The sequence below is a fragment of the Achroia grisella genome, unplaced genomic scaffold (assembly GCF_030625045.1).
Source record: "Achroia grisella isolate CSIRO2021 unplaced genomic scaffold, CSIRO_AGI_Agris_v1 utg487, whole genome shotgun sequence".
NCBI classification, from domain to species: domain Eukaryota; kingdom Metazoa; phylum Arthropoda; class Insecta; order Lepidoptera; family Pyralidae; genus Achroia; species Achroia grisella.
In genome coordinates this window covers 4,137,249-4,156,592 of record NW_026712891.1, presented here as the reverse complement: position 1 = coordinate 4,156,592, position 19,344 = coordinate 4,137,249, and the positions used below count along the sequence as shown (strand labels likewise).

At 29.9% G+C, this 19,344-nt stretch overlaps 2 protein-coding genes across 4 annotated transcripts in view; one reads left to right on the top strand and one right to left on the bottom strand.

Moving 5' to 3' along the window:
• Nucleotides 1-19,344, top strand: part of LOC131846023 (solute carrier family 12 member 6) — a 334,208-nt gene that overhangs the window by 125,350 nt on the left and 189,514 nt on the right. The window lies entirely within an intron of this gene.
• On the bottom strand, nucleotides 377-12,566 carry LOC131846031 (monocarboxylate transporter 9-like). The gene is made up of 8 exons (XM_059195243.1): nucleotides 12,099-12,566; nucleotides 7,930-8,056; nucleotides 5,893-6,315; nucleotides 5,170-5,530; nucleotides 4,827-4,974; nucleotides 4,091-4,235; nucleotides 3,065-3,256; nucleotides 377-1,946 (listed from the first exon to the last, which is right to left on the bottom strand). Exons 1-8 carry the CDS (start codon nucleotides 12,210-12,212, stop codon nucleotides 1,801-1,803), a joined length of 1,656 nt encoding a protein of 551 aa, XP_059051226.1. The 5' UTR covers nucleotides 12,213-12,566; the 3' UTR covers nucleotides 377-1,800.

The window sequence follows — 19,344 nt, the reverse complement described above, 5'->3', positions numbered from 1 at the left end:
ACAAAAATTCTAACAATCATAGTTTTGGTTTGTATTTCACTATATAAATTCCTGCAATAACGTTTTTTTTCATATATCTGCCATATACAAACAGCGATCACTTAAAATTGTATTATATACGAGTATATAGACCAATTTGTATTTTGCTCAGCTCAAATTGGAAGCAGTTGAGACAGATATGGGTCGTACATTTGCTTCTATATAAATACTGTATTCTGCAAATAAATGATTTGATTAGTACCGAAAACAATAAAGGCACCTAGTACTTCTTAATTACTTCTAACAGTACGTATAGAATATAGATCCTACAGGAAAACTCGTAGCGTGATATAAATAAAAGTGAGTATATTTTCATAATTTATTAATGTAACAAACAATTTCTTTAGGTTTTTATTTGAGTTTTTAGGGCTTAGCTACATCTAGTACCGTATATAAACATATAAGTGGAGAAAATCAGCTATTTTGTGATCTTATTACTAACAATAGTATTATTCAAACTGCTGTATTTAAATACTCATATTATTAAAATGTAGTTAATTTTTTATGTTTAAAATTCTTTTAACCAATAATCAATATTATATTGATGTACATATTAATTTATGTAATTGTTGTATCTTTCTGGGAGAAGAACAATAAATTGTTTTTCATTTCAATATTTTTTGTAGACGCCCTGTCCTTACTATACAATTTTACGAAATATTAAAATCCAGTTTTATTAATTATATTATGTACAATTCCTAAACATATACAGTCTTTAGGTTATAAATTTATTTGCGAGCAAACAAGATTCAAATAAAACAAATCAGTATAAAGAGGAACGTAGGAAACGTGATTTGTGTTTAAACAAAAATCCCATGTTGAAAGAGTTAAAGCTGAACTTACATATAGTTTTAAATTACAAGGTTGTCTGTAAGACATTTCTTCAAGAGATAACGCCAAGTTTTGTTTAGTATCTTTATGTAAATTTTTCTTTTTCAGCGTTCAACAATAAGTGTTAATATTAATATTACATGTAACTGTGAAAAATTTTATGATAATATTACTAATAGATGTTTACACAATATCTGTAAGCCTCAAAACTGTTTGCTAAGTACATTTAAACATCTCACCGAATCTTCATAGTGAATATAGTTCTACTATTAATAAGTGACATTTTTTTCGTCTTAGAAGCCGTTGCGGTTAATTGTCCACATAGGGCTTTTTAATCTGATGTTATTCTCATCCTTTCGTCCTTCAGTTCATCAGTAATTAGTGTTCCGTTAACGTACCTATCCTATTAAATCAGATCTCTTAGACGAGAATCAGAATTGACTTTAAATTTATGTTGTACCTTAAATACCATTAACTCCACTAAATTTTGATTCAGAGTTACAACATGCAGTTTAGGTATGGAAAAATTTCGAGGAATGATAATACAAGTGGTATTTTAATGGTGGTCGGGATTTGTTATCAACAAATAGCTTTCGTATCGCTGCTAGTTCATTTATGATGAGACCGTACATTTCTAATGTATCTGTGGTTACAAAATGTTCATAGTGTGATCACGGGATATCTACATCTATACCCATAGCATTATTTATGTCTTTATTACAATTTTTCATAAACCCGTAGTCAGTGTAATCACCATTGAAGTTAAAAAGAACTTAAAATTTTTGGTTATCATAATTCGTAACTAATATACTTATATGTATAGGCAATTATTCCTACACCTTTATTTGACTAGTCATTTTTATGTAACATAATGCGCATAAAAATTTATTACATTCTTTTAAATCACAGTCTATAATTTAAACTAATGGATCACGTTTGAAGAGACTCAACTGTACGCCTTCGATTTAATAATCTAATTACGCCTTCAATGCCCCACGGAATCACACAGCAAAGGTTGCATGCTGTAAGCATGTTGAAAGCTATTACGTAGCTTCCTGTGTAGTCTCTAATGAAACCTGGAATTAAAATAAGAAAATATAAATTTCTGTAATAGTAGTATATGTATAAAATACTCATTCATATTTAGCTTGCGTTCTTAAATAAGTTACTTTACGTAACTTTGTTGGTTGTCCTAAATAAATAATAATCAAATTTTTTTATTATCTAAAAGATTCAATCAGTATATTGAGTCAAAATACAAATATTAACGCCTTATTGATAAAAGGTAGCAAATACTAAGTTTGATATTTTAGGTATATTTTGCCATCGTATTTTACCAGAGAGAACTTTGTGCAATCTGTCTGCAGTCTACATAGATACCTCTATGACTACTACTACTGCCAATTGCTTGCTCTGAAGACTATATTCCAATTATTTAAATAAGTTATGGGACTGAAACTTACGTAGAAGGAGGTAGTACAGACATCACGATGTATTTTGAAATATAAATTTCCTAACGACTTCAATTCAATATCAAATATATGTATATGTAGTTCCAAATTATTAGTCGGCAATGACAGTAAAAAATCTCATCAAGTAGAATATATTATTGAACAATAAAAAAGAAATCCTGTTATTACTTTCTACTACTTAAGCAATCAATTACAAAAATATAGTGCCTAAACAGCGTAATCGATGCATTAATTCTAGGTGGGTATTATTTGCTATTTAAAATTTCCAAGGCGTTCATATACACATTACCAATTATGATGCTTTACTGGAAGATATAGTATTTAAATAACATTTTATTGGCATGCACTAAAGATAAATATATCATTGTGATTTACTTTGTAGAGATCGAATTCACTAGTTTGTAGATAGAACAATCTATTATACGTAACTCTGGAAACTTTTTGGTTCCCAAATACTTTAGACGATAATAGTACTTGATTCCCAAGTAAAATAGAAATTATAGTTGTAAATATAGCAATTATTAGTAATAATTGGTCTGAAAGTCTAAATAGTGGGTAATAGTTTATTACCCACTATTTAGACTGCTTTTCAGAGATAAAAATAGCATATGTCCGTCCACAGGATGCAAACTACGAGTATTTTCAAGGAAAGGTAATAAACATACAGACGGCCGTACTTTCACATTTATAATATTACTATGGATAAACTGTTGTTATCTTACCTATCATGGGGCCGACTGATAAACTCAGAGCTCCAGTTAACAGCATATAGAGTCCGTACGCAGGTGGATATTTCTCTATTGGCACATGCTCTGCCATTACAATCGGTTGGGCAATATGCACCAATGATCTCGTTGCTCCTAATATTGCTGTCAATACTAATAGAGGCATAAATGTTGTGTACTGAACAAATGCTGTAAAAGAAAAAAATATATAAAAAAAATACACTTCACTACATAAACAAATGAATATGATGTGTGTGTTTTTTTATGTAACTATAATGACAAACGAGTTATACACTTAATAGGCAAGGATATGCTATAGCCAAATATAGATGCCATTCCTATAAAAAAATGTGATAGTCCTTCGCTCCATGTAATTTATGTATTATTGACGGCATCGGGGATGTAGCGGGTTAGCACACCGCTTTACTTCCGATGTTCGCGGATTCGATTTCTCGCACGGTGTCAACTTTATTTATTATATACCATTACTAGCTAGTTGCCCTGGCTTCGCCCAGGTTCAAGGTTTCAAGGTTCAAGAGGAAGGTTTATATGTATAATACATGTACGTATTATATATATAAACCTTCCTCTTGAATCACTCTATCTATTAAAAAAACTCTTCAAAAGCCGATGCGTAGTTTCAGAGATTTAAGCATAAATACGGACAGCGACAGCGACTTTGTTTTATACTATGTAATAATTATAATGATAATGATTTTGTACTTATGTATATATATAATATCTATATTGACAATGCAGAGAGGAATTAATATTAAATATGATAAAATAATGATATGAAAAAATGATATAATATATTAAGCGTAGTCAACTCTATCAACGTGGTTAAAGAGTACACAGCCATCTTTCGGACTAATTTAATATCTGTGTTTCTATGACCACATAGTCAGAAATATAAATTGCCACACAAAGTTTTTGGTGTCGGTAAGATTCGTTCTCTGGACTTTTTGGTTCAAATCGTTAAACCATAACGTGACATATGATTTATAGGTTAATAATACTTACCTATTCTAAATATCGCAGAAAATAAAGCACCCGCGAAGAACATAGAGCGCGCGTTTATGGTAAAGAATTGTCCTGCAATACCCAGAAGTAACCTTGCTGTCATGTCTGTAGCTCCACCAAATGTAATTATGTAGGCTATTTCGGACTGAAAAGCATTAAGAAAGAAAACTCATATTAATTATGCTTTTTTCCAGTTATTTATAATTAGAACTCGAGATTATGTTGTATATTACATACTTAATATTTTTAAAGTCAGTTAATGTTTAAAATCAACATTAAACTCGGTTTAGTTGTAATTTAGGCAGTAGATGAATTGTTTTTTTAGGTGCATATATGGCTTTTATATATAAATATTAAAGATGTAATTACATTATGATAAGTTCAAGTAAACTTAATAAACAACTACTATTATGATAATCCTACTCAGAATAAAACCTAATTCTGTTAAAGTATTCAGAACATACACAAACTACTGTTATTCCAGATTTGGTAGTCTGACATCAGCATTATCAACTTCGATGTTCTGTTTCTGATGAACGCTACACTTGAACCTACATTCCGCTTGGTATATTTTAATCAAACGTGTCACGGGGCGATAGGCCTACCGCCATCTCTTTGATTAATTTCTGGTTTGATATCGTAGTTTCCATCTCAGAGATTCAGTCAAAAATATAAATTTAAGTCGGCCAAATTTTAAGTTACTACTTAAATTGATGAATAAAATAAATAATCTCACCTGACTCAGATGATTTCTACCCAAGAATAAGGGTTCTAATGTAAAGAATGTTAAATCTGCAAAGAAAGTTAACGCCATTCCAACCGTAATATTATCATAAACCCAATCCTTTAGCAACGTTAAGTCTAAAAATTCAGTTACTGTTTGCCTGAAAAAAAAAAAGATATTTCTTTTATGGATTCTAATTAAGCACAGCAAATGAACCTTGAATCGAGACGATTAAAGTTAAGTACTCGTATTAGTATGTATATATTCCTATGAGTCCAATTGACTTTCTACAATTTAAAAATAGGCCCAAGATTAGAATCTAAATCGTCGGGATAAAATTTAATGCGATCATTACCATTTTCCTTCCTTGTTCTTGATAATTGGCATTGGTTCCGCAGCAATATTCCCAAAGTTCCCTAAACTAGATACAGATGCCGCTTTGTACAGATTCTCAATATAAACGTTGTCATTTGAATCGAAATTTCTATCTGTCTTGCCATCGCTCGGAATCAAAACCACAGGAATGCTCAATCTCCTGGAATCTGCTAATTTTGGCACGACAAGTAATTCGGAACCCTTTCGTGCATTTTGTCTATCATTACTCAAGTATAAATTTTCAACAGATTTAGTATTTATTATATGGTTGGCATTAATTTCATTCTTAGTGAAATCGAATTTATCCTTATCAGCGTCAACTGCAGGCGTTGGTGGTATCACTATAAGAGATTATGAAAATTTACAACCAAACTATTTATTTATTTATATAGGTTTGTTTACCTCAATGTGTTATCGGGTCTTTTGGGAAATCCATAATTATAGAGAATTGATATAGATATTGCAGTTTGTTTACTGTGAAAATAAACTCATCCTTAACAAGCATTCGTCCTAAATAAATAAGAAAGTTTTCATAGGAGGAGCAAATTGAGATACATACCTAAGAATGATAGGTAACACACACAAGTACCTAAACGTTAATTTAATGTTTAAGAGTATATTATAAATTAAATGTTACTTATATATCATGTATATAACATTACTTATTTTTATTTGTTACTAAAATAATATAAATAATACTTACAAACAATTTTCTCACATGGTTTTCGTTGTTTAATCATATGCCATTGCACTGGATGCATCACCATAGCTCCAAATATACTATGAGCTGATATTGCGCAAATTAATGCCAATGTTCCTCTAAATCCGAATTCAAGTAATGTAAATTTAATAAACAATGGATAAGCCATTGTTATCAATCCAATGGAAGCCTTACATAGACTGAGATAAAGCACTTTCTTCTTCGTGAAATAACTATTGAAGCTGGTATACGATACTGGAATAAGGAAGCCCATGCCCAAGCCTTGTAGAAAACCATTTGTTACTACTAGCTGAGTTGTAGATGCCACAAATATTGCAAGAAATGATGCCGTTGTGTATATTAAAGCTCCTATGAGACCAACTTGCCTTAATGAGAGTTTCTTGAGCAATATATTAGCTGAGAATCCTGGAAGAAAATGAACAGAATGTAAGTGCAGTTATTGAAGTACTGTGACATCCATATTATTTAACGTAAAGATATATTTTAATATGGGACGGCTGTAAGCTCTATTTTTTGGATTTTTTCAGATAAAATAGAGCCTATAGCCGTAGCGATACCTATAAGTATCTCTTGTAACAAATACTTCAGTACAATTCGCATTAGTCATGTTTTGTATAATACATCCATTTCTAGTTTTCATTCAAGATATGCTTATACCTACTCTTTATTAAACGTTTAGGATCCTCGAATTAGTGTTATTGTGCATTAGATAAGATATTATCGGATGATTACTATCAGGATAGGGAAAAAGATAGAGTAACAATAAAATAACTTTGCTAATAATTTTGCTATCCATACATGTTATCAATAATCTAATTAAATGGGCAAGTACCGTTATAAATATTTATATATAATAGAACTTCATAGTATGTCTATTCATCATTCAATGTTAAAAATAAGACGCTTGCATATCAAAGTCAAGTTCTTGAATCCAGTTCTTGATTGTAAATTTATGCAGTTTATTAACATCTATTAAATTTTATAACAATGCAGTAACGGCTGATTATATTTTCTTTTCTTAATTAAGACACTTCTTCTGTGTCGGTTATAATGTTTAACGAAGGTTTATTGAAATTAGTTTGTGTTCGAATAATATTTCTTATTGGATTTATAGTGACACAATTTGATTCAAACATAATCCATTGTAATTATTAATGAAGAATTATGATATACGAGTATAGACTTTATTTCATTTAAGATCCAACACAAATCAGAAGTTAGATATAAATGACCCTAAGTAGGTGGCACTTATGAAATCGTCAATTTAGATAAAAACTATACTATAATGTCATTAAATTACGCCATTTCAAACATTCCTCAAACTTTCACATTTTAATATTAATCTAATTTAAAACTTAATTAACTTGTATGCCATTAAGCTACAGATATACAATTAATAAATAAAATATATATGAATGTGGATGGATGTAAAGGGAGGGGACGCCCTAAAAAAAGATGGATGGATTGTGTCAAAGATGATATGAATAATAGAAGAGTATGCTCAGATATGACGATTGATAGAGAGCAGTGGAAGAGAATGACATACTGCGCCGACCCCAAATAATGGGATAAAGGCAAGGCAATGATGATGATGTCACCAAACAAAGATTTGACCAATGTGGTAATAATGAAAAAATAAAATAGCGCTTTCATAGCCAGTACATTATGACACGCGTCTAACGGATAAAAGATCAAAGATATCGGTTGAACAAAAGTAAAGTAGACATAAACCTAATATCAAGCCACCTAGTCAAAAAAATGCAGATCACATCCTTCTCTTATTAGAAATATATGTTACTTGCCCGGCTTCGCACATAGGTGTACATGTATTATATATAGAAACCTTCCTCTAAAATCACTCGATCTATTAAAATCGCGTCAAAATTCGTTGCGTAATTTTAAAGATTTAAGCATATATAGGGTCAGACAGCGACATATAATTTGTTTTATACTATGTAATGATTATTATTACATATGTATATTTCTCTATTAAACTGAAATAAATAAATGTATACATACCAGCGATGGCCAATGTTACTTGGAATACACCAAACACAACCGTCACAGCACCAGTGCCCACGCCAAGTTCGTTCAAGAAATCATTATATATAAACCCGAAGACAGGTTGGTGTGCCGTTCCTGCAATCTGATATTAATTTTATGAATTTTTAGTTCTGTGTAAGTCAATATTATATTAAATCCTATCCATAGAGTTGCAATCACTTTTACCATCAAGATTTCATGTTTACACATACAGGTTTCAATGTAAATAGCGAACTTTCACTTTTAGGGGAGGAGAATGTTAATCGTGGCAAATTCACCACAAATTTTTCACGATGGTTTACAGGTGGAACCGCTCGGAGTTCAGCCTGACATGATATCAGCTATCGACGCCATATACAAAACATGTTGTGAAATATAGATCTACGTACAGATAGAAAAAAATACCCCCCATTGTAGTAAAATAATTAATTTTGTGAATCTTTTCGATACTATCTACTATTTTATTATTTTATTCAATAATGAAAAAATAATGTTAAATATATTTCAATTAATATAGTTGATTTATTGCTCTCGATAGGCGAGATTTGATATATATAAGGTGGTCAAATATTTAAATAATTAACATTAAAAATATGCACTACACTAAAGGGATATCAATAAAAGAAATAAATAGTCATATATACGGAAATATACAATTTTTTTTCTTTATACTACTATGGTGGCAAACATGCATACGGCCCATCTGATGGTAAATGGTTACCGTAGCATGTGAACGCCTGAAACACCAGGAGTCTCACGTGCGCATTGGCCACCCTTAAGAAACCTTAATACTGCTACTTATAACCCTTCTTGAAAAGAAATTCTTTCTTCTTGTATGAGGAAGATATGGACAATATTTATAGTATTAGTAGGCACAAATATTAATATATTCTAGTTTAAACGCAATAGCATTTATAGACAGGATTGTACTCGAGTGAACCCGAGTTTAATTAAATATTTTATTAATTCCAATCTAATTTCGTATTTTCGAACTTAACTAAGACCGATATATATATATATATATCCGATATCAATAATGTCAATTAGATCTTTCATTGACGTAATACGTTGTATAATAATGGTGTATAATAATTAAAATGGCGCGAAACTGCGGAATCCAATGTCAGTGGATCGGTACTAGTCTCCAGAGTCAACCGACAGTAGTAGAAATGGTAGTTTAGTAGATTACGATATGAATATTTCCAAGCTTATTTACATTATAGTGTTAAAGTTTACAAATTTAATAGATTACTGCCCTGTACTTGTCTATTGATAGGTATTACTGTATCATTGATAAATTAAAATATAAAATATATATATATATATATATATTTATATATTTTTTTATTATATTATATATATCATAGAATCTTATTATAAAACGTGATCCAAGTAATAATTATAATACAAAATGGTGGACAATATAAGTTATTAAGAACTATTGGTATAGGTACAAGTATTGAATATTGAAGTACATATATTTAAATATATTGGAGTTATTTTAATATTCAGCACTAGTAATAATTTTGACGTATTTTTTTCTGTGAGGATACATTCTTAATCTTAAAATGGATACTAATGGGAAAAATATTATTCTCCTTTAAAACCTAAGTTTTTTTTATGAAATATATTATATTATTTTACTCGTTATTTTTCTTGAGTACAGATGATCTTCTGATCTTTTATACCAGTTTAAATGAGTTTTCGACCGGATAATATCCAACCTCTTTGAATATGTTTATATAGGTACCTAGTCTATGTCGATAATGTTCTAACATGATAAAAGAATAGGTGTCTGTATTTATTTAAAGACTGGAAAAAATATATATTTTATACGTATGTAGTTTCGAAATTAATATCCGAAGTAATTTAAAATTTATTATTTAATTTTTTAAGAAATTTGTAATATAATAAAAAATAATAAGAAACAATTTTGATTTATTTCATATTTAATATAAATACAAATCAATAGTATTAGAATTGAAAATTTTATTAATTTGACTTATATTATAAACGCGAAAGTTTGTGAGTGCGAGTGGATGGTTGGAAGGATAGATATATTTAATACTCTTTCACGCAAAAACTATTAAATGGATTTTACGAAATTTTACAATAACACACGTCAAGATAACACACAGGCTATAATTTCACGCGAGTGAAACTGCGGGCACAGCTAGTAATAATAATACAAAATTATTTGCAGATTTTAGTGATAATTATCAAGTACCAAATAATGTCAAACAGAACTACGGTTTAGTTTTATTCTCTATCTGCGACATCAAAGATATATTATATGATATTCCACTTGCTTTCTACGGGATTACCGAACCAATACGCTTCTAACCTAATGTTATGAGATGAGATTGCAAATATGAACTTTAAAAATTCAGGAGATTGAACTGGATTTCGTTCTTTGAATTCACAGGCCGCTTTAAAATATAATGATTATTTCCTTAGCGGATCGCGCTTTAATATTATCTCTATTAATGTTTGGAAATGATAACTAGAATGATATTTTTAAAATTTCACATACAACTATTGTACTGTCTAAAGACCAAACTGTTTGATTTCTATGTTTATATAAAAAAAAAACATTAAAGTATCTTTGAAACTTATAGCGCCGCTGTTAGACAAGTCTAACAGCGGCGCTATAAGTTTCAAAGAGTTTCCAAATCTATTTAGTTAATTATATCTATTCAATGTCATTTATTTATTATTTTCCAATTAAATTCATATTATTGAGGTGACTGACTTGTAAATCAGATGATATGTAAGTAAATAATTATTGTGTTTGAGGTTCATTATTACTCTCTATCAATAATTTATTGACTTATATTATTGACGTTTCCACACTACGCACTGATTTATACTGTTCCAAGATAAGAGTGAAAGTTATTTTATATTGAATTGTGTTATTATGGAATATTAAATATACTATCAATTATACCGATGCCAATAATAAACACTAACAGAATGTAATGAATGAAAATGAATGAAAACAGAATGCAAAATGAATGTAATTCATTGTGTTTATTAATAAATTGTTTGCCCATATTATAAATATTTTTTTTAAATATCTGAAGCGGAGGTGTCTGGTGTACTTGATTAGTGAGATGTATTGAGGGTTTCGAGGGGAAAAATAAGGAGGAAATTGAAAACGCGACTAATGCGACAGTGATATATAATAGATTGTTACAAAAAAGTATATAAAAAAAATATTATTATACAATTTAAAAATTATATAAAAACATCAAGGAGTTCGTTACAATACATATATTACTAAATTAATTTAAAAATTTCATTAAATTTAATATACTGAAATTGTCCACTGCTGGACATAGGCCTCCCCAAAGATCTCCACGACGATCGGTCCTGAGCTGCTCGCATCCAATGCCTTCCCGCGATCTTGACCAGGGACATCAAACATATGATGATGATGATGATGACTGAAATTGTAATCAAAAAACATATATGAGAAAAACAAAACAATTGTTTTAGAATCTGTATCGAATTGCCTATGCATCTGTGTACTAACTGAGAATTTATTTGTGTGTAAAACTTATAAAAAATTAAAAAAATCACCTAACATTTTATATTTGTTTTATTCACAACCGAACAATATGTAAGTAGATTTTTTGTTCTTATAAATTACCAAATTTTGAAATTCATACCTGCTCGTTATGCTAATATCAAACAGAAAATAAACAAACATAATATAACTAAAAAGATTTCATCGAAACACAATATAATTTTGAGATTGACAAGTATATTATATACGCATTAAATAGTTAATTTATATGTGATAATATTTTAGGTAAATGTTTACCATAGTGTTATTTTTTCATATTCTTCGTACTTTCTAAATCAGTAAACAAGTTTAGCATAAAACTGTTAAGAAATTCAATGTTCCTCTGATTAAACCAGTCAAATATATATATTTATATATTTTAACTGGTTTAATAAGAGGAACATTATATTAACAATAAGTTTGAGTATAGTCAAATCTGTCTCGTTATTTACTAAAAAAAATCTAATATGTATTCCTGTACTTACATGTTTATCTTGTAATGAATATAATTTTATAAATATGACTTATATTATTACATCTTATTTAATATTAATTTATCAAAAAATTATATACTTACGAATATAACGGAAAGCCCAATGCATACTATGTACCCCCAGCCACCCTCTGGAGGCACAAACTCGTATTTATCTTCGTCTCCATCACATAAAATTTGTTTATCTTTCAAGCCCATTTTCCTCAAAAACACAATCTCACAAACACTACCCTATGTATCAAATCTTATACAACCTTTTATAGCTCGGTTGGTGGTCTTATAAATCTCTTGTTATCGTATACAAATGCGGTGTTTGTGTAAAGGCTTACATATAATTGTAGTAATATAATTAAAGAAACAAATATACACACATACTATACAATCCTTGGATTTCCCATAATAAACACCACGTATGAAAAACACGACACTAAGTTATAATCTCACAAATCTTTCACAGAAACCAACTGGCAAGCAATAAAGCCAATTAAAAACTTTATTATTGTTGTTCCTTATTTAAAATAAACTATTTACTATTTAAAAATATTATTTCTTTAATTTTAAGTTCGCGGTATAACTATGTTTTGTTTTTACGTCCGAGACGTCGGATTATGTTGACATGTCGAAAGCAGATGACCCAGATATTGTCTGTGAGACTGGTTAGTTAATGAATTTTAGTTGCTTATTAAGAATCCACAAGCTTTATGACAGCGCACAAGTAACTTATCAAGTTATATTCCAGACATTGATAAATTTATAATATGGGTAAATATTAGTGGCCAGTATGCAAAGCATCGATTTAAATAGATGCCGTAACTGTATTTACCTTACGTATCAGCTTAATATTGATCGTAGCGTCAGGGATGGTCAGTTAATATTGTCTTAGGGGAAACGGGAATGAGCAGAATTACATGAATCCAAATACAATATGTACGCTCCTAGAATAAATAGTTTGAAGTGGTTATCAACCAAAATTCCAATCTTATGTAAGGTGTAATAAACAATCCCAGTTTAGGTAATATTTACGAGTTAGTAAAAAAATATCAGGACGTGTAAATTATGCCTGCTACCTGCCAATTTTTCTATTTTCTCAACAATAAACTGGTAGATAACAACTGCATTAATGTGAAAATTTGCATTAATGTATATATTTTTTCATGATGATTTCATGAGATTTTCATTTATCATGATGTATCTACATTACGGTTTCTGAGAACCCTAAAACTTTATAACATTTGCCCATCTCACCCTTCACACCGTATTACAGTACGTACTAACACTGTACGTATTTCAATTTCCTGATAGAAACTTAGAACGGCTTAAAATTGACGAGACATTCTCGTCGAAAATGAAAGACCTCCGACTATCATAATAATGGAATGATTCGTTAGCCCCATCAATATTCTTAATCAGCACTATCTTAAACAGACGTTTCTTCCATTCAAACCCAGATAAACTTATCTTATCCATAATGATATAATACAAAAATGTCGCTACTAATTATAAAAACTATGTAACAACCTTGCTTTCTACTTAGCTACATACAAATGGGATTAGAAAAACCATATTTAATTAGTAGATGCCGAATCATCTGCAATTGTATTATCTCACAACATTTAGGGTTTCTCAGTTGAATACAAACGGTCGTCGTGTGTACCGCAATCTCACCTATTTCAGCCACCAAGCAACTTGCTTTATTAGATATGTTTCGATTGAAGGATGAGATGATAGTCAAGGTGTGATAAAGCAATAAAATTACAGGATATGGAAGCATAATATCTTAGTTCTCAGGATAAGGGGTGACACATTGTAAAGAATATTCGTGGTCCCATTCATGTGGTCGACAGTTGCCACTTATCATCAGGATGGCCATTACTTTATTTACTATTTCAGTTCATTCATTCATAACTTAAGAGTGACGCTGTTGTCGACGGAGTTATTGCCATTTTCTACGATCTTCTATCAGGCTCTTTAAATGTTGATACGTCACAAGTCCAGTTCTGCCTTTAATTTCCATGATGTACCTGTGCATTGGTCTTCGTCTCTCCATCTTTCCTTCTATCTTCCATCTCAGTTAATTAAAAAATAATCATGTCTCTTTTTGTTTTAATGATATTTGACAGCATCGGTGTTCTAACGGTTTAGCACACCGCTTTACTTTTAATGGTCGCGGGATTCGGTTCTTCGCACGGTGCAAACATTTATCTTTATGAGTGTGGTTGTTTACATTATTCTGGATGTTTTCTATGTGTGTATTAAAAAAATGTATTTACAAAAAAAAGTATTTAAGTAATATAAATAACAATACTTTTTTATATGAAAGAGTTTTTAAAAATCTTAATTCAGATACAAATTATTATAATCTATTTTTAGACACTATTGATGATTGTGTTTTATAAAGTTATTTAATGTTTATATTTTTAAACGTAAAAAACAAATCCATTTTTATTGATGAATTACTTACGATAACATAATGTCTGAATTCTCAGAAAACTGTTTCCTAAATAAATAAGAAGTATTTTCCTGATAAAATAGTTATATATGGGCTCCTCTAACGTTATATCTTCCAGTTTTACTTGCAAAAACTTATTGGAAGATCCCATACAAGCAAATGAAGTGAAACCTCGACAGGATTCTGGAAATAAAAATACAGAGATACTTGCAGGAAGTCAGTTGCAAGTATCTCAGAACTGTTTCCTTTGACAACCTAAGTGAAATGAAGAACGAGATTTTTAGTAATGCCGATAAATAGAAAAATAGGGAATTTCAGTAAGAAATGCAGGTCAATGACTTTTGTCATGTTATTAATAGTACAGAACCCTCATTGTACAATTCTAGTTTCACAATAATTCGTACGTACGTACTACAAATATAGTAGATATATAATTTACTTTATGACGACAATTATTAAAAACCGCGATAACAACTCTTTCATTTGAATATTTCATGAATATTATGTTATATGAATATTTTAGCTACATTTCTTAAACTTTCTTAAAGTCATTGACATTTATCGGTAAGTATTATATTTAAACATATTGATGATTATAGTATTTACTAAGTAATAAGGGAATAAAACTTCATACAAAATACATAAGAATGTTCATAAAAAATACGTAAATAATATCCAAAATACGATAGAGAAAGGAATAAGATTTTTTATGACGATTAAATGATAATCCCGCCTGCACCTAATGATATTATATGCTGCTCAGGAAACTAAAAGATGAAAAGATGAGTATAAAATCTACTCAGTTAGTTTATTATTGATAATTGGATATGATTCCGGTTCCATTCCATTAAAAATAAACAACGTGTTTCGGTTCTGTGAAAGTGATTCAAGAAATATAAAAATTGTTATTAATTCCTAAGGTACATAAATTACCGTATTTTAGTACTTTTGAACGCACGATCGAAGCTATGGTAAACTGTCTGAGGATTCCATAAATTTAAAATTAAAAAAACTATTTAATATTTAATTTATTTAAAAAAAAGATAAAATAGTTTACAGTAGGTACGTATTAGTTAATATCGCGTTATATATATCTGTATAAATAATCAATTTAGGTTAAAATATTTTTGTTTTTTTTACATTAACTAGGTACAGTCAAGTGTAAATATCATTCGGTTGTCTTATGTCATTTGATATTTTAGAATGTTGTGATTATTATTTATTTTGTTAATTATATTGTTGTTACTTCTTTTGCAATGATAACCCCAGTTTTGCGTCGCTATCCATCAATTTATTCTAAGATTGCCAGCAACCGTTTCTGTTATTTAAAATCACCAAATGTTAATTAGTATGCCTTATAATTGCGGTAGACATCTATTCATATCTGTTTAACGTAAACTTTGTTATCGAGCAAGCGACAAGCGTCTGCTAACTGCCCTGTGCAACCCTGAAGCATAAACGGATCTAGTCAAAACCAGTTTAAACTAAATTATATGTATACAATTTGAAACTTGACTACTATATACTTGTAATATTTTGGGAAACAATTATTTAAATGGAAATCAACGGCATTTTATTAATAACACATGTCATAAGATCTCCAACAAAATTTGATCAGAGCCATGCGTGATGTAGTTCCCTTCAGTTCAATGAAATTACTAAATATAGTTCAGATACATTTTCTCAAGAGACTACAGCATGGGATTTTTCATGAAGGGTATGTTAAGGTTTTTTGGTCAACAACGCGCACGTGCCACCCTTTGTCACACGTGTCTTAAGCGTCCATGTTTGCTATCATCGTAGTACAAAAAAAAGGCATGACATTACACCTTATACATCTAAACTACAAAACGAACTTTAAAACGGTTTTCACTGCAATACAGAGAATTTATTCCAGAATGTTGTTATGTTTATTTACGTATGATGTCCCCGATTGTCAATTGGTATAATACACCGCTATACTTCCGATGGTAGCGAGTTCGAGTATATTCTATGAAAAAAAATCTATGAATTTGTATTGGTTGTCTAGTACCCATAACACAAGCTCTGCTTAGCTTGAGACTAGGTGGGACTGTATGAATTGTCCACGTATTGTTATGTCCATTATTTTGATTTCTATCCAATCTAATTATATGACATCCGCAACTTACAAATCCATAGTGAGCCGCTCATAAAAAATACAAAAAAAGCAAACCAAATAAAAGAGCAAGTTAACAAGTCTATTACATTGTATGTATCTATTATATTATATTATTATACAGACATCAATATGTCGCGTGCCAGTGTGGACGATGTGATGATTGCGGATGCAAGATAAGGTTGCTGACATTGTGACGGTTTGAACCCAATTTCAAAACATCCAACCGTGTTATAATATATAATATGTAATGTTTACATAAACGGTTGACAACAGATTGTGTATATATTAATAATTAATAAAACTTAAAATGTATATAGGCATGAATCATAAAAGACTGAAGAATGAAAGATTATAGACCACATTTCCAAGTTTATGGTGAGTTGGATCTGTTTACATGAAGCCAATTTATATATTATCTTAGCGGGAATAATATTTGTAACATTCTTAATATATTATAAATATAAATTAATGCTAATTGAATTTATATATTAACAATCTAATACCATTAATAATTTTTACATGACATTCATTATTAGCCAAAAAACTACTGTAAAAGTTAATAATAACAAGAAACCTTCATTAGAAAGTAGTAGTAATCTGAATGAAGGGTTTATATAACACCAGTTGTTACTTACGACTTCTACTGAGTTTATAGTGTAAATGAGAGCCTATAAATACAAGACAAACTGTATAAATAGTCCTCATTATATAATCTATCTTCACATCAAATTTATGAAGATCTATTCAACGTTTATTCATGAGAAGGTAACAAACAGACATATAAACTTTCGTTCACATTTATGATATTATTATAAATGGATTGTTTGGGTAAGTTAGTTTCGTATTATACAAAAAATTCCACGACTTATAAATAATGTTTGATATGCAGATCTGTGTCAAGTTTCCCATCCAATTAATTTATAATGACCTCCCAGCGAATGGACCTCCGATCCGCGCTTGACAGAGAAACAAACAAAAATGCTTACTATCGTAAGTAATGATTTTTATGGTTATAATTAAAACGACAAGTTGACAGCCCATATAGTGGTGAGCGGAAACATGAAGCCAATATACTTGAAGAGGATCGGTATATATATGTAATGTATATTATATATGTATGTAAGACCGGAAGACGCAGCGTGGGAAGGCCTCCAGCAAGGTGGACCGACGATCTGGTCAAGATCGCTGGAAGGCATTGGATGCGAGCAGCGCAGGACCGATCGTCGTGGAGATCTTTGGGGGAGGCCTATGTCCAGCAGTGGACGTCTTCCGGGCTGCGATGATGATGATGATGATGATGTAATAAAACAATGTATCTACGAATTTGTAACAGTAGTCTGGTTTTGCTTAGTTTGGGACTAGATGCCACTAAAACTGTCCAGAGATATTATTATTATAGTTAATCAAGTTATCCTGGTTCTACAATAATATTCAAAATCTAGTAAACATCTATATGTTTACTACATTTTTATATTACGAGCTTATTACTTATATTAATATGCATTATGCCATGATACGATAACAGGCAGATTGACAGTCATTTTTTGTGAAAAATTATTTAAAAGAGCAACACGCAAGTATCTTGCTCTTCTTGTGATGAGACAGCTTTCCGAATGAGCGGTAGATTAAAAAAATGTGATGACTATTCAAAAGTGCTTCGGTGTAAGTTTATTAGAATAAATGCTTCTAGAATAAATCTTCTGCTATTGTATTCTTTGTTCCTCTTTGTACGAAAATAGCACAGACGGAGAAGTATGAAATTTTGCACACTTATAGTGTATGTAGAGAAGAGTATAGAGTACAAAGTGCTAAAATTTTATTTTAATTGTGCATAAAAATACATTAAATCAATAAAATAAATATTACATCACATACTCTTTTGTTTATTGTTAAAGTTAGTGGGCAAAATGAGAATAGATAAACATTGTTTGTCTTTAATATTATTTGTTTATAGTCTTACTGAATGTCAAAAGTAACCACAATAAATTCATTTATACATATATTTATTTATATCAGTTATTAGAGTGGTATCGACTTTATATTAGATTTATATACAAATATAAATCTCAATATAAATAGAAAGTTGTGTAGCAGTATTCTGAATTACAACTTTAATAATATTCAACCACATAACTTAAATTAATTATTGTCGAATTTCCAGAACTGTGTGACCACTAGTAAAGTATAAATAAAATACATTTTATAGTATAGTGACCACTAGTAATAGGTCAATGATGAAGGTGTATATCTATTTTCTTGGTCATGTTGACATTGGACTAAAACAAATTATTTATATGTAAATTACTTTGTTTACAAACGAATTATTTTTATTATGTTATTATTAGTTCTATATTTATTATATAATATAGATGGTTATATAAATAATCGTGAAATGTAATCTAAAATTAACGGAACATTAAATCTAAATAAATTAATTTCTATCGTATCTATAACGAAATGAAGGTATCCTCATAGGCAATACATTAGTTAAACTTGAAAGCATACTATGCATATACATAGGTACCTGTCGTAATATTTGTTACCATGGAAAATTTGTGTCCATGGAAAATTTGTAATATTTATTATGTTGTCGCCTCGGATACTTGGCGTCCTTTAATATTTACGGAAATAATATACTTTCAAAGCTTAATTAATGAATTAATATTGCTCTGTTTACTTCCGCTACCATTCATTTAATGAACGATAATGGATTGGTGCACTGGTCAACAGTGTATGTTAGT